The sequence below is a fragment of the Hyperolius riggenbachi genome, chromosome 6 (assembly GCF_040937935.1).
Source record: "Hyperolius riggenbachi isolate aHypRig1 chromosome 6, aHypRig1.pri, whole genome shotgun sequence".
In the NCBI taxonomy this organism is placed as follows: domain Eukaryota; kingdom Metazoa; phylum Chordata; class Amphibia; order Anura; family Hyperoliidae; genus Hyperolius; species Hyperolius riggenbachi.
In genome coordinates, this window is record NC_090651.1 from 268,625,155 (window position 1) to 268,642,183 (window position 17,029).

At 43.9% G+C, this 17,029-nt stretch overlaps 2 protein-coding genes across 2 annotated transcripts in view; both read left to right on the plus strand.

Annotated features, from left to right (window-relative positions):
* Nucleotides 1-9,716, plus strand: part of LOC137522732 (5-hydroxytryptamine receptor 3A-like) — a 64,965-nt gene extending 55,249 nt beyond the window's left edge. The window contains exons 6-7 of the mRNA XM_068242791.1: nucleotides 3,106-3,312; nucleotides 9,610-9,716. The gene's annotated coding sequence lies outside the window, so the exon portion shown is untranslated. The remainder of the gene's footprint in view (nucleotides 1-3,105; nucleotides 3,313-9,609) is intronic.
* Nucleotides 3,135-17,029, plus strand: part of LOC137522155 (5-hydroxytryptamine receptor 3A-like) — a 62,780-nt gene continuing 48,885 nt past the window's right edge. Inside the window, exons 1-2 of the mRNA XM_068242187.1 lie at nucleotides 3,135-3,312; nucleotides 9,610-9,777. Of these exons, the coding sequence (XP_068098288.1) occupies nucleotides 3,135-3,312; nucleotides 9,610-9,777 (346 nt within the window). The remainder of the gene's footprint in view (nucleotides 3,313-9,609; nucleotides 9,778-17,029) is intronic.

Below are 17,029 nucleotides of genomic sequence, written 5' to 3' on the forward strand. Positions count from 1 at the left end.
CAGCACCGGTACCCTCTAAGCATATCCAACACAAACATGTCAGATATGCTTTCATGGTTATGCGCATGTCCACGTACAAGCGCAGCTGTGCTGCACATGCAAAAATACAGTCTGCGTGTGAGCAGAAGCACAAAGTCACTCATGCATGGATTTTTCATCCGTCCTTGAGTGGCTTCATGCCTAAAGAAGACCAAGGAACAGGTTTCATAGACACTCCACACTCCATTTGTCTCTAATAATTTGAACACAAATCACTTTCTGTATTAGGGATCTACCCAGTACCCAGATGGTGAACCACTAAAATTGTAGGGGCTTAAAGGGGCTTGAAGAGACCAAAAAACCCTCTTATTCAAAAAAAGTTGTGTTAAATAATATACGCATGGCTCTAAAACTAGGCACACTTTTCGCTAAAGTGTTTCTGGATATGTGTCTGGCTTCAAAAGATATAGAGGGTTGATCCTGCCAATTCCCACCCCCAAATCGCCTGATTAGGATTTACATATGCAGCAGGGATGCGCAGGCGCACTAGCGGCTCTTCGTTTGGGCTAAGCGGAAATAGCTGAGCCCGATTGTATTCTACTTCGGAGGCTCAAAGGACTCACACCTGCACAGTAGAGCGGTTACGATCCGGTTTGGCTATTTCAGCCTTACCCCAATGAAGAGCCGCTAGTGCGCCTCCGCAGAAACACAAAAGGTAAATGTTTACCCCGCCACACTTCAGGGGGTCCCGTTGCTTGAATGGAGGCATGGGGGAGGGCGGGAAAGGCTTGTTAGGATCCAGAGGCTTCCCCCTCCCGAGGTTAGTATCCCCGGGAGGGTTTTTTTCAGTTACAGATTCTCTTTAATTTAATTTGCCTCGGGTGCACTTTACAGGAAAAGTGTAATATTTCCAATGAATTGCCTCAAATATAAACAGGAGCTGCACAAATTATATTTCTTCAACTTATTGTTATTAGAATAGTCATTCCATTTCAATCTGGAGATAGTGATGTCGCAAACCTCTGATTTTCGGTTCGCGAACCCTGTTCGCGAACTTCCGAGGAAAGTTCGGTTCGCAGAAAAGTTCGCGAACTGCAATAGACTTCAATGGTGAGGCGGACTTCAAAATTTAGAAAAAATTTTACCGGCTGGAAAACATGTTTCAAGGGATCTAATACCTGGAGGAAGACATGATTGAGTGAAATACACATCAAAAGTCCCAGCAAAAAATTTATATTTCAGATAAACCCCTATTTTAAGGTCACAAATCTCATTCAATGTTCAATTACAGGCCTACACTACTTTACAACATCAGGCAGTGTAGGCCTCCTCCCTTACTCCCTTCTCCCAGAGGGAGGAGGGTCTCATCTTCCAGGGAATTGTAGAATTTCAAAAGCCAGTTTATTCTACCGGATTGAAAAAGCAATTCCGTTCCGACCAAACGGAATGGAATGACCAATTTCCACCCAAAATTGTGGAAAATACAATTCCGCGGAAAGCGGTGACCATCCCTACTAGAGAGAGAGAGAGAGAGAGATGAATCTACATGGCTATCTGGGGTTCTCTTCGGACAACTGTTGAACACAAAAGGCAAGGCCATGCCTGGGTGGGGTTGAACCACCAACCTTTTAGTTAACAGCCAAACACGCTAACCAATTGTGCCACAGAGACTGTGTTCTATTCCTGGCCAATGTGAATTGGCTTTTGACATACTACACATCCTTAAGCAAGCTCATTTTTCGCTAGGATATATCATAATGGTACATGCTAGGCTGGTTTCAGAATGTAGTATTGGTGGTGGTATAGCGGTTAAGAGAGCTATCTATCATGCACTCAGACCTGGGTTCAATTCCCGGCCAAGACCAGGGTTCTATTCCTGGCCAAGGTATGTAAGCGGGCTTTTAAAAGCCTACAAATCTTTAAGCAAGGTCATTTTTCTCTAGGATAGATCATAATGGTACATGCTAGGCTGCCTTCAGCATGTAGTGTTGGTGGTGGTATAGCGGTTAAGAGCGCTGACTACCAAGCACTCAGACCTGGGTTCAAATCCCAGCCAAGACCTGGGTTCAATTCCCGGCTAAGGTATGTAAGCTGGCTTTTAAAGCCTACAAATCTTTAAGCAAGGTAATTTTTCTCTAGGATAGATCATAATGGTACATGCTAGGCTGCCTTCAGCATGTAGTGTTGGTGGTGGTATAGCGGTTAAGAGAGCTGACTACCAAGCACTCAGACCTGGGTTTAATTCCAGGCCAAGACCTGGGTTCAATTCCTGGCCAAGGTATATAAGCTGTCTTTTGAAATTCTACAATTTCCTGGAAGATGAGACAAGATGAGACCCTCCTCCCTCTGGGAGTGAGTGAGGGAGGAGGGAGTGAGGAGGAAAGTAATAACAATTAGCTAGGAACAAGCCTATAAGAGCCTAACTAAACTCTCCCTAGCAGAGTCGGTCAGCAGCTGTCCCTTAAATAATTAGTGCAGGCAGACTAGTGAGTAAAACGACACAAGGACCTTGCCTTTTATAAGGGGGGTGGGGCTCCAGGAGTGTGTGCAGTCTGATTGGCAACAATGTGCCTGCTGACTGTGATGTAGAGGGTCAAAGTTCTGCTCAATAGAGTATTATGGGGCGAATCGAACTTCCGGAAAAGTTCGCCTGCTCTTGGCGAACGCGAACCACCCAAGTTCGCCTGGAACCATTCGCGACATCTCTATCTGGAGACAGTTTAGAGTCAAAAATGGTATTCTCATAGTTCTTTACAATCTTAACAGTACTCTCTGTGCCCTACAGTACTGTGTCCATGAACCTGCGCAGAAACCCTCTCCTTGCTTCAGGAGTAATCACAGGGCAAGAGACCTTCCTAAAGCTGGACTACCCTAGTGACTAGTAGCAAACTCTAACAGACACTCCTATCTATCAGTTTCAGTTAGAAACATTGTGCAATGACTGTGTTTTATATGCACATAAAAACATAGTATTTACGCTGAAATAAAGTTTGTTATTAATCCCTGCAATATACAAAAAGAGCTACACCAAAAACACTGAATTAATCTCAAAATGTGCATTCTTTATAATACCAATATTTCTCTTGTAAGAAGCTATGAATAATTTCTAATTTCCTATTTGTTTAGGTGTGTATTTCATAATGTGTATAGTAATGATGGTTATCAGCTTAATGGAGAGCATTCTGATTGTTCGAATCGTCCACAATCAGAAACATCTTCCTACAGTTCCTATGTGGTTGAAGAAACTGGTGTTCGAAAAAATGTCTCTCCTCGTTTGCTTGAAGCCGGTGGCACCCAATACAGACCAATCAGGGAGATCTGAGAACAGCGCTGGTAAGAAGAAATATAATTAAAGGCTTAAATTGGAACTAAATGCAGAACTTCATCTCTACTCTAAAAGATTAGCCACAATATTACATGATAACCTTTATGGACAAAAAAAATAAATATTCACTACAATTTATGGAAATCCTAATACAATGTTTTACTTGCTTTCAATCTTGTAAGGAGCATTGAAAGGGTTAAGCCTTAAAGAGAACCCGAGGTGGGTTTGAAGAATATTATCTGCATACAGAGGCTGGATCTGCCTATACAGCCCAGCCTCTGTTGCTATCCCAAAACCCCCTAAGGTCCCCCTGCACTCTGCAATCCCTCATAAATCACAGCAACGCTGCTGACAAACAGCTTGTCAGAGCTGGCTGTGTTTATCTCTATAGTGTCAGTCTGCTGCTCTCCCCGCCTCCTGCAGAACTCCGGTCCCCGCCTGCATCCCTTCCCTCCCTGCTGATTGGAGGGAAGGGACGGGGGCAGGGACCGGAGCTATGAAGGAGGCGGGGGAGCAGCTGAGACTGACACTACAGATGTAAACACGGCCTCACAGCACGGCTGTGATTTATGAGGGATTGCAGAGTGCAGGGGGACCTTAGTGGGGTTTGGGATAGCAACAGAAGCTGGGCTGTATAGGCAGATCCAGCCTCTGTATGCAGATAACATTCTTTAAACACACCTCGGGTTCTCTTTAAAGCAGATCCGAGATGAAAAATTAGCTATACCAAGTAAATTGTCTATATATCTTATCTAAAGTTTAGATAGTTTACACAGCAAATCTAGCTGCAAACAGCTTAAAAAGTGTATGATTATTTATTGCTGTGATACAATGAGGGCAGTCATGTTCTGTTTGTCACACTACACTTAGGCAAGCTGATAGCATCTCCAGCTCTCAGCCTGTGGAAAATGTCACTCCCTCCTCCTCCCTCTGCCTCTGAAATTTCTGGCTAGTAACCACCTACTCCTCCTCCTGCCCAGACTGAGCTCCCATAAGCCCTTGCTAACTGGGACTGAGTGCCAAGGCTCTCTTAAAAGCTGTGGGCGAGGCTTGTTTAGTTTATAGGGTATTAGAGTGTTAAAACAAAACAAAAAAAGTGTTTGACTTGAGGAATGCCCTATAAACTATATGAAAGGAACACAAGTATGAGTAAAAGTTTATCTTGGATCCACTTTAAGGTGGCCACACACCATACAAATAACCACTTCAGGAGCACAGGCTTTACCCCCTCTAAAGACTAGGCCATTTTTTGTAAAATAGGCCACTGCAGCTTTAAGGCCAAGCTGCAGGGACGCACAGCACAGCGCACAAGGGACCCCCCCCCCCCTTCTCTGCCCACCAACAGAGCACTCTTTTGGTGGGGTCTGATCCCAACCCAACAAGCCCCAGCCCCCTCCCCCCCCCCTCCCCCCCCCCCAAGGCTTCATTTGTTTTTTTTATAAATATTTCCTTCTTTATTTTTGTAATAAATTCTGACTTTTTTATTATTTATCTACCCATTTCTCCCTCCCTCCCCCACTCAGCCAATCATAGTGATCGGCTATGATAAGCTTCAGCCTATCACAGCAGATTGCTCCTGTCCTGTGTCCCCCAGGGAGACAGCAGTGTCACACAGCTGTCACCAGTACAGCGCTGCTGCTGCCGCTGCTGTAGATCGCAGGACTATACATGCTAGTTAAACGGCCATTTCGCCATCTAACAGTCTCCGTTTGCCGCTGGGAGACTGAAGCGGAGCTCCGCCTACCAAGCGGAGATGCGCGTGCAGCGTGCGCACGATCTCCTGCAAAACGAAGCCCAAGGACTTTATGCCGATCGGTGTTAGGTGGTCCTGGGGCTGCTGCCGCAGCCACACCCGTCGGTGTGATGCGGTCGGCAAGCAGTTAAAAGATCCAATTTTTCACCAAAACGATAATTTAGATCAGTTGTCCTGAAAAGTCAAAGCTTTTCTTTGTTTTCGATCAATAAATCCGATTGAATTTCCAGTTTTTTTGATTTAAAGTCAGACCAACTTTATCAAGATGTACAGTTCCAATCAATTTTTTCTGAGCTTTCAAATATTTTATTCATGAATGGGGAAAAATTTAACATAGGTGTGTGGTACATTGGTCAGATTTTTGAATTGTTACAATCAGTCAGAAAAAGTGATTGCTATTCTTTAAACAGATATTTTAAAAATTGTATGTTGTGGGGCCACCTTTAGTGTTAACGTTATGCCAGAGCTGCATCAGCAGAGCTCTCCTGCACTCTATTCACATTACTGATAAGAGCTAAGTAGGACACTGTGATCTGCCAAAACAAACACAAACAGAACATAGAAGTGAATTTCTTCAGCATCTATTGGGTGTATGTCATATACTGCAGTAAGCAGAATTACGTGCCGAGCACAGCGTAATGCATTGCATGTAATGTATTGCATTCGCCTCTTCCCATCGTGTGGTAAGACTTTACGCACGTGTAGCAACTGGGAGCTCAGTTGCAACACACTTTCATTCCAACGGACACAGCTTACATGATCTTCGTGTCACTGCCCTGAAGGATGGCTTCAAACTCTCGAAAAAGAGATTAATAGCAAAGACAAAATGTATACATTTGTCCAAAGCTGTAGACTAAGGTTTTTTTTCTGGTATGAGGTTGATGGTATTTAATGCCATAACTCTTTCTCAGCCTGGACAAATATTGCATCCACCCTGCTTGTAGCTAAACTTGTGAACTCGGAATTTACGATGCCTCTGTGAAAGTCTGCATCCCAATTGTGTGAGGGATTTAGTAAACAGTCTTACCTATTAGTCAGGGGCATAACTATAGAGCCTGCAAGGAATGCAGGCACAGGTGGGCCCTGAAGAGAAGAAGCCTTAGAGGGGGCCCGGAAAAGGAAAATATTGACACCTGAGATGGGGCCCGGGGTCCACCACCTGCCATTGCTAGGGAGCCATAGCGTGCAGCGGCGGGCACTAGGCCCTGGGAGCAGGAGACATACTTCCTGGTCTGGCTGGTGGCTTGGACATTTCACTACCTCGCCTTCACCACCCTCGCAAGCACGCAGGACGGACAGACATAACCCCTCCTGCTGTCCACACTGTTTTGATGCAGCGCAGGCTGGGAGGAATATGAGGATGATGTTGCCGCCGCCATTGAGAGACCCTGCCTTCCTGCATGTGTGTTTCTGAGAGAGACACGAGGGACAAGACCAGAGAGGCTGAGGCTGCAGGGAACTTGTAAGTGAAATATACTGTTTTTTGTGATCTCCATTTTGTGGGGGGTGGGTGTCTGCATAATTTTTGTTTTGTTTTGGTGGAGCCTGTCTGATTTCTGTGGTGTGTGTGTGTGTGGGGGGGGGGGGGGATGCCTGTGTCATGATTTCTGTTTGGTTATTTTGTGAGCGGTGGGGTTGCCAGCATTTTGCTGGGTATGGTTCGGAATGGGGGGGCCCATCCAAAAGTTTCGCAGAGGGGCCCAGTGGCTTCTAGTTACGCTCCTGCTATTAGTCATAGATTAGCATCAGCTAACATCCTCTCTCACCCCAATTAGAGTTTCTGTTTCATTTGAGGCATCTTAAGGCAGCAAAAAAAAATGTGTATTCCTTTTGATGTTGCGTGTATATAGCTTTCTGTTCCAACAACTTGTCAGCATACAGGATTCGAGTCTGATGAAGGTTGCCCAGCCAAATGCTTACTCTTAATCTTTTAAGTTAGCCAATAAATATCATTCTGATTCAAAAATCTTGTATTTGGAAAAACTGCTAAAAATTCAGCTAAAATGTGCTTGGAAGATCCAATGTAGGCGTAAGTGTTTCCAAGGCAAGTGATGCTGGAAATTGTGGTATGAGCATTAAACTGGAGGACAAGGGGCCATTTTTCCCAACATGTGTGAGTGGCTGGGAATGATGTCTTGAGGTTGAAGTCTGATCCAGATAGTCACCAAGTCGGAACCAGTAGATGAAACAGGTTTGTTACATTGGGTGGTGCTGCTGACCACTCTCTCCTGCCCCAGTTTCTGGCTCTGATATCCAATGAACATGCTCTCCACTGTAACAGGATTTGCAAGTGCATCTTCTGCGGTGTTCCAAATAAAGCACACAGTGCACAGACTTTATACTGTTATTGTCCATGTTGTCATCTAACATAGTAAGCAGTCAAATAAAAGTGGTTTCTGTTTCTTAGTAAATTCCATCTTTGCTGGAGTTAGCGTACATAGGAAAAAAAAACCTAGGATAAAACCTATTTAGTTTTTTTCTGACTTAAAGCGGAATGAAACCCAGCATTTCTTCTTTGCTCTAAAAAATTATTTACAGCATATCGTACACAACCAGCATTTTTTTTTTACTAGAAGAGCATTCAAAGGGTTACACACAGGACTTGAAAGTGCAGTGCAGAGAAATCTGGACGCATCCAAGATAATGTTATCTTGTGTTTACTTAATTGTAACAAGTGAGGAATGTGACACATTCTCTGACTGTGCAGAAGCTCCTGGACACAGACAGAAACTCAAAGAATTTCTGCCTTCAATACATAATGAATAAAACCTGTTATGAATGAAATGCGAAGTCAGCTCTCAAAGCAAAAAACTGTACTTTTGGAAACTTGTAATTTATGACTGAATTATACTTATACACAAAATGCAAATATGATAACCGTATGGCATATAAAAAGTAGGAAAACATGTTTTGATTGAATATTATGTCAGGGTTTTATACCGCTTTAAAGTACCATATATACTCGCATATAAGCCGACCCGCATATAAGCCGACCCGCATATAAGCCGACCCCCCAACTTTTACCTGAAAAAACAGGAAAAAATGATTGACCCCCATATAAGCTGGGGGTAGGAAATGCTTGATTGGTGCAGGCCGCGTGATCCCCCCAGTGTGTCCCAGTATAGCTAGTATAGTGCGCAGTATAGCTAGTAAAGTGCCCAGTATTGGTAGGTAGTGCCCCAGTATAGCTAGTATAGTGCCCCAGTATAGCTAGTATAGTGCCCAGTATAGCCAGTATAGTGCCCAGTATAGCTAGTATAGAGCCCAGTATAGCTAGTATAGTGCCCAGTATAGCTAGTATAGTGCCCAGTATAGCCAGTATAGTGCCCAGTATAGTGCCCAGTATAGCCAGTATAGTGCCCAGTATAGCTAGTATACTGCCCAGTATAGGTAGGTAGTGTCCAGTATAGTGCCCAGTATAGCTAGTAAAGTGCCCAGTATTGGTAGGGAGTGCCCCAGTATAGCGTATATAGTTCCCAGTATAGTGCCCAGTATAGCCAGTATAGTGCCCAGTATTGGTAGGTAGTGCCCCAGTATAGCTAGTATAGTGCCCAGTATAGCTAGTAAAGTGCCCAGTATTGGTAGGTAGTGCCCAAGTATAGCTAGTATAGTGCCCCAGTATAGCTAGTATAGTGCCCAGTATAGCCAGTATAGTGCCCAGTATAGCCAGTATAGAGCCCAGTATAGCTAGTATAGTGCCCAGTATAGCTAGTATAGTGCCCAGTATAGCCAGTATAGTGCCCAGTATAGTGCCCAGTATAGCCAGTATAGTGCCCAGTATAGCTAGTATACTGCCCAGTATAGGTAGGTAGTGTCCAGTATAGTGCCCAGTATAGCTAGTAAAGTGCCCAGTATTGGTAGGGAATGCCCCAGTATAGCTAGTATAGTTCCCAGTATAGCTAGTATAGTGCCCAATATAGGTAGGTAGTGCCCAGTATAGCTAGTAAAGTGCCCAGTATTGGTAGACAGTGACCCAGTATAGCTAGTATAGTTCCCAGTATAGCTAGTATAGTTCCCAGTATAGCCAATATAGTGCCCAGTATAGCTGCCCGCTCCCCCCGCGGCCCCGCTGCTATTACCTGTTTAGGCAGAGGCTTCCTAATCCGGGTTCCCCGCTCTCATGCGTTGCGTATTAAGTGTATCACAGCAGTGCGCCCGGCGCTGCGGCTGTGACGATGCAGGGGGCAGGAAAGAGCGAGGCTCCCTTTAGCGGCGATGTGTATCGCCGTTACCAGGGGAACCGCTCTTTCCTGCCCCCTGCATCGTCACAGCAGCAGCGCCGGGTGCGCTGCTGTGATACACTTGAATACGCAAAGCATGAGAGCGGGGATTAGGAAGCCGCTGCCTAAACAGGTAATAGCAGCAGCGGCGGCCGCGGAGAGGGGTGGCGCGGCGAGGGGGGGCGCGGACCACCGACCGCCGGGAAAAGACTTGCATACTAGTCGACCCCCCAACTTTTGACCCCCTTTTTGGGGGTCAAAAATTCGGCTTGTATGCGAGTATATACGGTACTTAAAACACATTTAAGACCTACTTTTTTTTTCCCCTGCAGAGAAAATAGAAAATTACAAGAAGGAAAAATCTGAGGATGACAGGAAGCAACTGCCAATGACACATGACCAGGAGCTGCTTCTTAGCATACGAAATGAAATTGTGTCTATCCGGGAGCATCTGAAAAATCAAGACCATGAACCTATCACCATGGTGTGGCTTCAGATTGGTTACATTGTTGATAAGTTTCTTTTCCAAGCATACCTTATAGTTTTGTTGGTGTATGCAGTTGTGTTGACAGCCATCTGGGCCCAGTGGTATTTCCAGTGAAAATTACTACGCCCAAAGACTTACAACTGAAAAATGTCTTTGAAATTAAAGCTTAGCACAACTCATTTATCCTTGCAGTGTAAGCAGGCTTTTTCAATAAACATTTGAAGTAGAAAAGGACAAGGTGCAGGAATTTATAATCCTATCCCTTCAAAGCCTCATGCAAGAAGAATTAAAGCCCTTGTTGAGCCTCCTGTTTTTGTTTAATGCATATAATTAGTGTTAGTATAATTAGTTGGATTGAACTTGCAGTGGTCTGATTCATTGGGGGTACCTGATTAATAATAAACTGCTTGCGTTGTGGTCCAATCAGTCAGTCTGTAAGCCAGTTTTCAAGGGGTTCTTGCGGGTTCAGAGTCCAGTAAATCCTGATACTAATAATTGGCTAACCCTGCCAAACAGCACCACAATTGTGCTGGGCCTGGCTGCTTTCACCCACCAAGGCAGACCATCCTGGAGCCACTGATGTCACTTCCCCAAACAGCCTGTCTGCCATCCCTCCAAAGGATGTAGACAACCCATTGCCTCTTCTCTGTCTGGAAACCATCCAGCGAAGTGTTGCTTGTCCGTGGGCCAATCATTATCCTCTCCTCATCACCTCCATGAACCAACTGCCACCTCTCCTCTGCTGACACCACCAACTCCTGAAGCATAGAGAACTGTGTGGGCAGGTTGGATGGGATTGACCACTCAATCCACCCATTCAGTTTCTTATGCTCCCTCACCAGTGACCGGAGCATAGAGTTGGATGGGTGGGCTAAATGGGCAATCCAGCAAGCTCATCCTGCTCTCTAGTCTATGCTATTAGGGCGGTGGTGTCAGTGGAGAAGGTGGTCGACGGAGAAGCAGAGGAGAGGTAATGGACAGTCCACAGAGAAAATGCAAAAGAGAAACAGTGGACAGGCCAGCCAGGGTCTCCAGCTGCAAGATGGTGAGAAAGAGGTCTCATGAACCCACTAATCTCAATGGGAACTTGGGTTCCTGATCTAGTTTGCCCCATCAAACCACCATCCGATGGTTTTGTACAATGTCTATCTGTACTTTTTGCAATAAATATATTGAACATACCTTTCTGGCAGGCGGCATGCAGTGCCTCCCTATTGCTAAGGGGTTCCTTTCCCAGCATACAGCATATCACCAGAGGCGTAGCTATGGGTGGGCAAGGGGGACATATGTCCCCAGGTGCAGCACTGTGAGGACGCTCAAGCACTGCCACTGTACCCCCATGTGCATGAGAGGTGGCTCGCTGGCTGCCCGAAGTGCCCCTGCTTTTCTACATCCTGCTGCAGAGAAGTGCAGAAGTGTTAACAGCAGCAGAATAAGTGGGGCACATCTGGCTATCTAAAGGGGAGTATATCTGGCTTTTAAGAGCGGGGCACATCTGGCTATCTAAAGGGGGCACATCTTACTATTTAAAGGAGAGCACATCAGGCTGTCTGAATGGGGAAAGGGGCACATTTGGCTATCTAAACAGCATTTGTACATTTGACTCCACCCATGACCACAACCACATTCTGATGCGTGGCCACATAGGGGCGTCTTTGTCCCCGGGCACTGAAAACCCTAGCTATGCCTCTGCATATCACACCAAACCTAGTGCACCTTCCTCATAGCTGAGCTGTTTCCCCTACTTAGTGAGTGATAAATCATTTACACCTTCCCATGTCCTCCACATTGTTTTTATAAAATCTATGCATGGTGTGAGCTTCATTTTGACTCTCCTAAAAGTGAAGTAATAGACTTGGTGGAACCATCTAAGTTGGATACATTTATCACAGCAGCCTATTACTGTTTTTTTAAAATGTGTACTGAAATTCTTAAAGATCCTCCTTTTGGGATTGATTATATCACCTGTTTGTGTCTGTCCGCTGTTCTTCACATTTACTCCAATAAAGAGAGATAGGTGCTTTTATTCAGCAACCATTTTTGAACTTGTGTACTGGTCATTGTTGCATAGTAACATCCACAATTCCTAAAAGGTTTTTGCATTGTTCCTAAACAGCAGAGTTTTTGTGACATTATACTGCTTAGGTATCATGAAGCATCAATATTTGAAATATGGGCATCCTACTAATATAATAAATGGGAAATTTCGGATGTTTGAATGTTTGGATGTTTAGATGTTTGGATGTTTGGATGTTTGTTACTCGATCACGCAAAAATGGCTGAACGGATTTGAATGAAATTTGGCACACATATAGTACATTACCTGGAATAAAGTATAGGATACTTTTTATTCCCATAACCAAAAAGGGGGCGGAGACAAATACAAATTTCACTGGAAAATGTAAACTGCAGCCATTCTTACACTGTTAATGGCAGGGTTCTCAAACTTGACACAGTTGGTCACTGACATGACTGGGATTAATATTCAGAAAAGTGGGTGGAGTCTATAAAAGCCAATCAAAATTAACCTATTGATTTTCAAGGGGAATATTTACATTGCTGCCATTCTTGCACTGTTAATGGCACAAGCCTCAAACCTGGTACAGTTGATCATTGGGTGACTGGGGTTCCATTTCAGAAAGGGGTTGGAGCCACAAACAGCCAATTAGATTTGTTTAATTCCAATGCAAATTATTGATGCCAAACACTGCAAAGCTCACAAACTTGGTAATTGAGTAATTGATTCATTGTGTGTGAGGGTTAGAAAAGTGGGCACAGCCAACACCAGCCAAATACATAAGCGGGCAATGCCGGGTCATAAGTGGGCGGAGACAAATACAAATTTTACTGGGAAAATGTAAACAGCAGCCATTCTTACACTGTTAATGGTAGGGTTCTCAAACTTTGCACAGTTGGTTACTGGGTGACTGGGGGTCAGAAAAGTGGGTGGAGCCTACAAAAGGCAATAAAAAATGACCTATTTATTTTTCAGGGTAATATTTCATTGCTGCCATTCTTGCACTGTTAATGGCACAAGCCTCAAACCTGGTACAGTTGATCATTGGGTGACTGGTGTTTAAATTTATAAAAGGGGGTGGAGCCACAAACAGCCAATATGATTTGTTTCATTTTAATGCAAATAGCAGGTTGTAACAGAGGCGCCAAATTAGAATAAAATGGTTAAAAACCGTTTAAAAGGAGTTTTAGTCTCAGAGCCAAGCGCCTAACAGTAGGCGCTTGGCTCTGAGACTAACACAGCATCGTGTACCTCCACATTTTGATTGCCTGATGAAGCGGGCGGTTGACCCGTGAAACGCATTGCATACTTGGAGATCTTGTAATAAATTTAATTGTCTATTTACAACGACTCGTTGGCTGTACAATATATACCTGAGGGTGGCGTCCACCTACTCCCCTCCTTTTAAACGGTTTTTAACCATTTTATTCTAATTTGGCGCCTTTGTTACAACCTGCTATTCGAATATCTAGTCCACCCTGGGTGGAGGGGTGTATCCCCATTTCTTCCGATCTACAGAAAGCGACTTCTTATACCTGAGTGGGGTCAGGTGATAATTCTCCCCACCTGCACCGTCAGTGGTTGCCTGTGTGGTAACCCAGACTTGTGAGTATAACTTTCTCATATTTTCACATTACGTGCTTTTCTCTTGACATACTACACTATATTGGGCTCTCGGTTTTGTCACCTTTTGTATCCTTCCAAGTTCATTTTAATGCAGGTTATTGATGCCAAAGACCGCAAAGCTCACAAACTTGGTCATTGAGTAATTGATTAATTGTGTGTTAGGGTTAGGAAAAGTGGGCACAGCCAACACCAGCCAAATACATAATCAGGCAATGCCGGGTCATCAGTGGGCGGAGACAAATACACATTTCACTGAGAAAATGTAAACTGCAGCAATTCTTACACTTTTAATGGTAGGGTTCTCAAACTTTGCACAATTGGTCACTGGGTGACTAGGATTAATATTCAGAGAAGTGGGTGGAGCCTACAAAAGCCAATCAAAATTTACGTATTGATTTTCAAGGGGAATATGTAATTGCTACCATTCTTGCACTGTTATTGGCACAAGCCTTAAACCTGGTACAGTTGGTCATTGGGTGACTGGGGTTCAAATTCAGACAAAGGGGTGGAGCCACAACAGCCAATCAGATTTGTTTAATCTCAATGCAAATTATTGATGCCAAAGACCTTGAAGCTCACAAACTTGGTTATTGAGTAATTGTGTGTTAGGCTTAGAAATAGTAGGCGGAGCCAACACCAGCCAAATACATACCTGAACAATGTTAGGAAATAAGTGGGTGGAGAAAAATACAAATTTCATTGCGCAAATGTAAACTGCAGCCATTCTTACACCGTTAATGGTAGGGTTCTCAAACTTTGCACTGTTGGTCACTGGGTGACTGGGATAATTATTCAGAAAAGTGGGTGGGGCCTATAAAAGCCAATCAAAATCCACCTATTGATTTGTAAGGGGAATATTTAATTGCTGCCATTCTTGCACTGTTAATCACCTGTACCTGGTACAGTTGGAAATTGGGTGATTGGGGTTAAAATTCAGAAAAGGGGTGGAGCCACATCCAATCAGATTAAGTTTATTTCATTGCAAATTATTGATGCCAAAGACTGCAAAGCTCACATACTTGGTCAATAAGTAATTGTGTGTTAGGGTTAGGAAAAGTGGGCAGAGCCAACACTAGCCAAATACATACCCGGGCAACGCCGGGCGTCCAGCTAGTACTTAATAATTATTTCAAGGTACTGAAAGGTTCTCCTCTCTAGTTCTTAATCTTGTGCATTGTCACCTGTAAAACTGGTTAGTGTATGAACTAACATAAAGAGATGTAATATCAAGTTCATTTATTTATGTTTAATTGTGGTTAGAGTAAAGGACTGTCTGCTGCCCACCCCTATGGACTGACATGTGAACTAGCAAAATGTGCAGCCTTTGCATTATTATTTTATTTAGCATTTAGCATTTACAGTATATAGCACCGACATCTTACACAGCAGCACTTTACAGAGTACACATTGGGCTTGATTCACAAAGCCATGCAAACTGTTTAGCACGGGTGTGGTAAACAGTTAGCACGTGAAGTGCCGTTCGCGCACTTTTGCACACGCAATTTTGCATGCACAATGTGCCGCAATTCGCGCAAATCACGGCAAATTGCGCGCGCAAAAGTCCGTGATCGCGCGAATCGCGGCACTTTGCGTGCACAAAAGTCCGCGAACGGCACTTCACGTGCTAACTGTTTAGCACACCCGTGCTAAACAGTTTGTACTGCTTTGTGAATCAAGCCCATTGTCTTATAATTAACTGTTCCTCAGAGGAGCACAAAATTTAATCTCTTCCATAGTTTCAATCTTGGACCAATTTAGGGGAAGTCAGTTAGCTTATCTGTATGTTTTTGGGGTATGGGGGGAAACTGGAGTGCCTGATGAAAACCCACGCAGATGCAGGGAGGACATACAAACTCTGTGCAGATAGTGTTCTGGCTAGGATTTGAACAAGGGAGCTATGTAACAAACTCCAGGCACTTCATCCCCCTAAATCTTTCTCTCCCTTGAATGCAGAACATTATACAAATTCTGCACCAACCAGAGACTAGGTAGGCATTATTTGAAGCAGACTCTGGTAGAAGTGAGGCCATCTGTTTTGGGGATTCAACCAGGCATCAACAGAGTACTGTCTTGAGGAACTAGCTATCTCTAAATATCGACCCATAGCATAAAAAATACTTATCAGTGCATATTATAGTGCATTTAATAATTCTTAAATAAAAAAAATACAAAATAGAGCTCCTTCATGGGTGTTCCATGGATAACCTCTGCACAGACAGGAGAGAAAATATGATGAAACCCTATTAGGACCTCCAGGATCTTTCTCTGGTCCTCGAACAATGAACCTGGATCTTGCGAGCACATAGGAGAAAGAAGACCTCAAAAAGTTAAATATAATGTATTCAAAACAATATCAAGAATGTACAAATATGCATACAGTTTCCCTAAATGACCCTAATTTTCCTTAATAACATGTGCTCCTTCAATATGTGGAACTCGATGTCATGGACTGCAATATATTACACTCGTCCCATAAAACTGTAAGTACAATGTGATCATGGCAATACTATCAAAATCCAACAAACATTCACAATGCTTATGATCAGCCATGTAGCTAAATGAATTGGTAATTGATAACAGTCCATGAACACAGATTTAACCATCTATCAGGATCTGAAAACATTTTCTTGGGGGTTGCAAAAAATGTGTACACACATGCACAGGAGCGCCTCCTAATCAGAGACAAGATGAAATATGACTCCAAAGTCCAGCCATGGGCAGAGATGGATTAAGATGTAGTGGGGCCTAGGCAAGGCAGTAGAGTTGGAGCCCCCTTGTGGTCCTTTTGGTAAGCTTAAGTGAAGAGAGGTCAAAGAAGATGATAGGTGGTCCCCTGGATACCCACTTGTTCAAGCACCTGCCTAGGTTGCCTAGTGGGTGATCCTGCTCTTGCCACAAGTGAGTAATAAAGTTGTGAATAATGAAAAAGAGCTACACAGATATCATTTCAGCCAGTTGTGAATGTCAGGCATATAGTACAGGTGCTAATTGGAGCACTGTGTAGATCAAAATCACAGGGGGTACATGTTGCACATGAAGGGACATTATCACATCAACATGATTGACACAAGTATATTTAGCATCTTGCCATGCCTGTGGTCAAACTATCCACAGGGACAACAATGGGAGATTTGTATATTTCAGCAGTGATGCACTGGGAGAAATCTCGGAGCTCACTTAAACCTGAATTATTGCAAATACTTTCTGTTTTAAGAAAGCAAACTTTTGTTTTCCAAAGCATTTTAGTAAAAGAGGCTTTTGGGTCAATTACACACTCCTAGGAGTTGTGGTTCACCATGAGCTTGCTGGGTTCTCTGTAACTCTGGGTGTTTCAAGTCCTACTTCATAGAGCCACATTAATCCATGCCATGATGATGAAACTGATGAGGATCAACCAATCCGAAACAGTCTGTATGCATGTTGGATTAGTATGGCTCTGTAATATTAATTCCTCTGGCGTTGAGCCCGACCTACGCTCGGCTAGCTAAAACCACTGCTCCTTTGGCTTACCTGGGTCCCGCGTGCAATCGGGCTGGCCAGCAGGACTCCAGGGCTCCACTACCGGCTGTCGGGATCCCCATCTCCTCCACTCTTCTTCCAGATCCTGGCGGTCAATCAGATG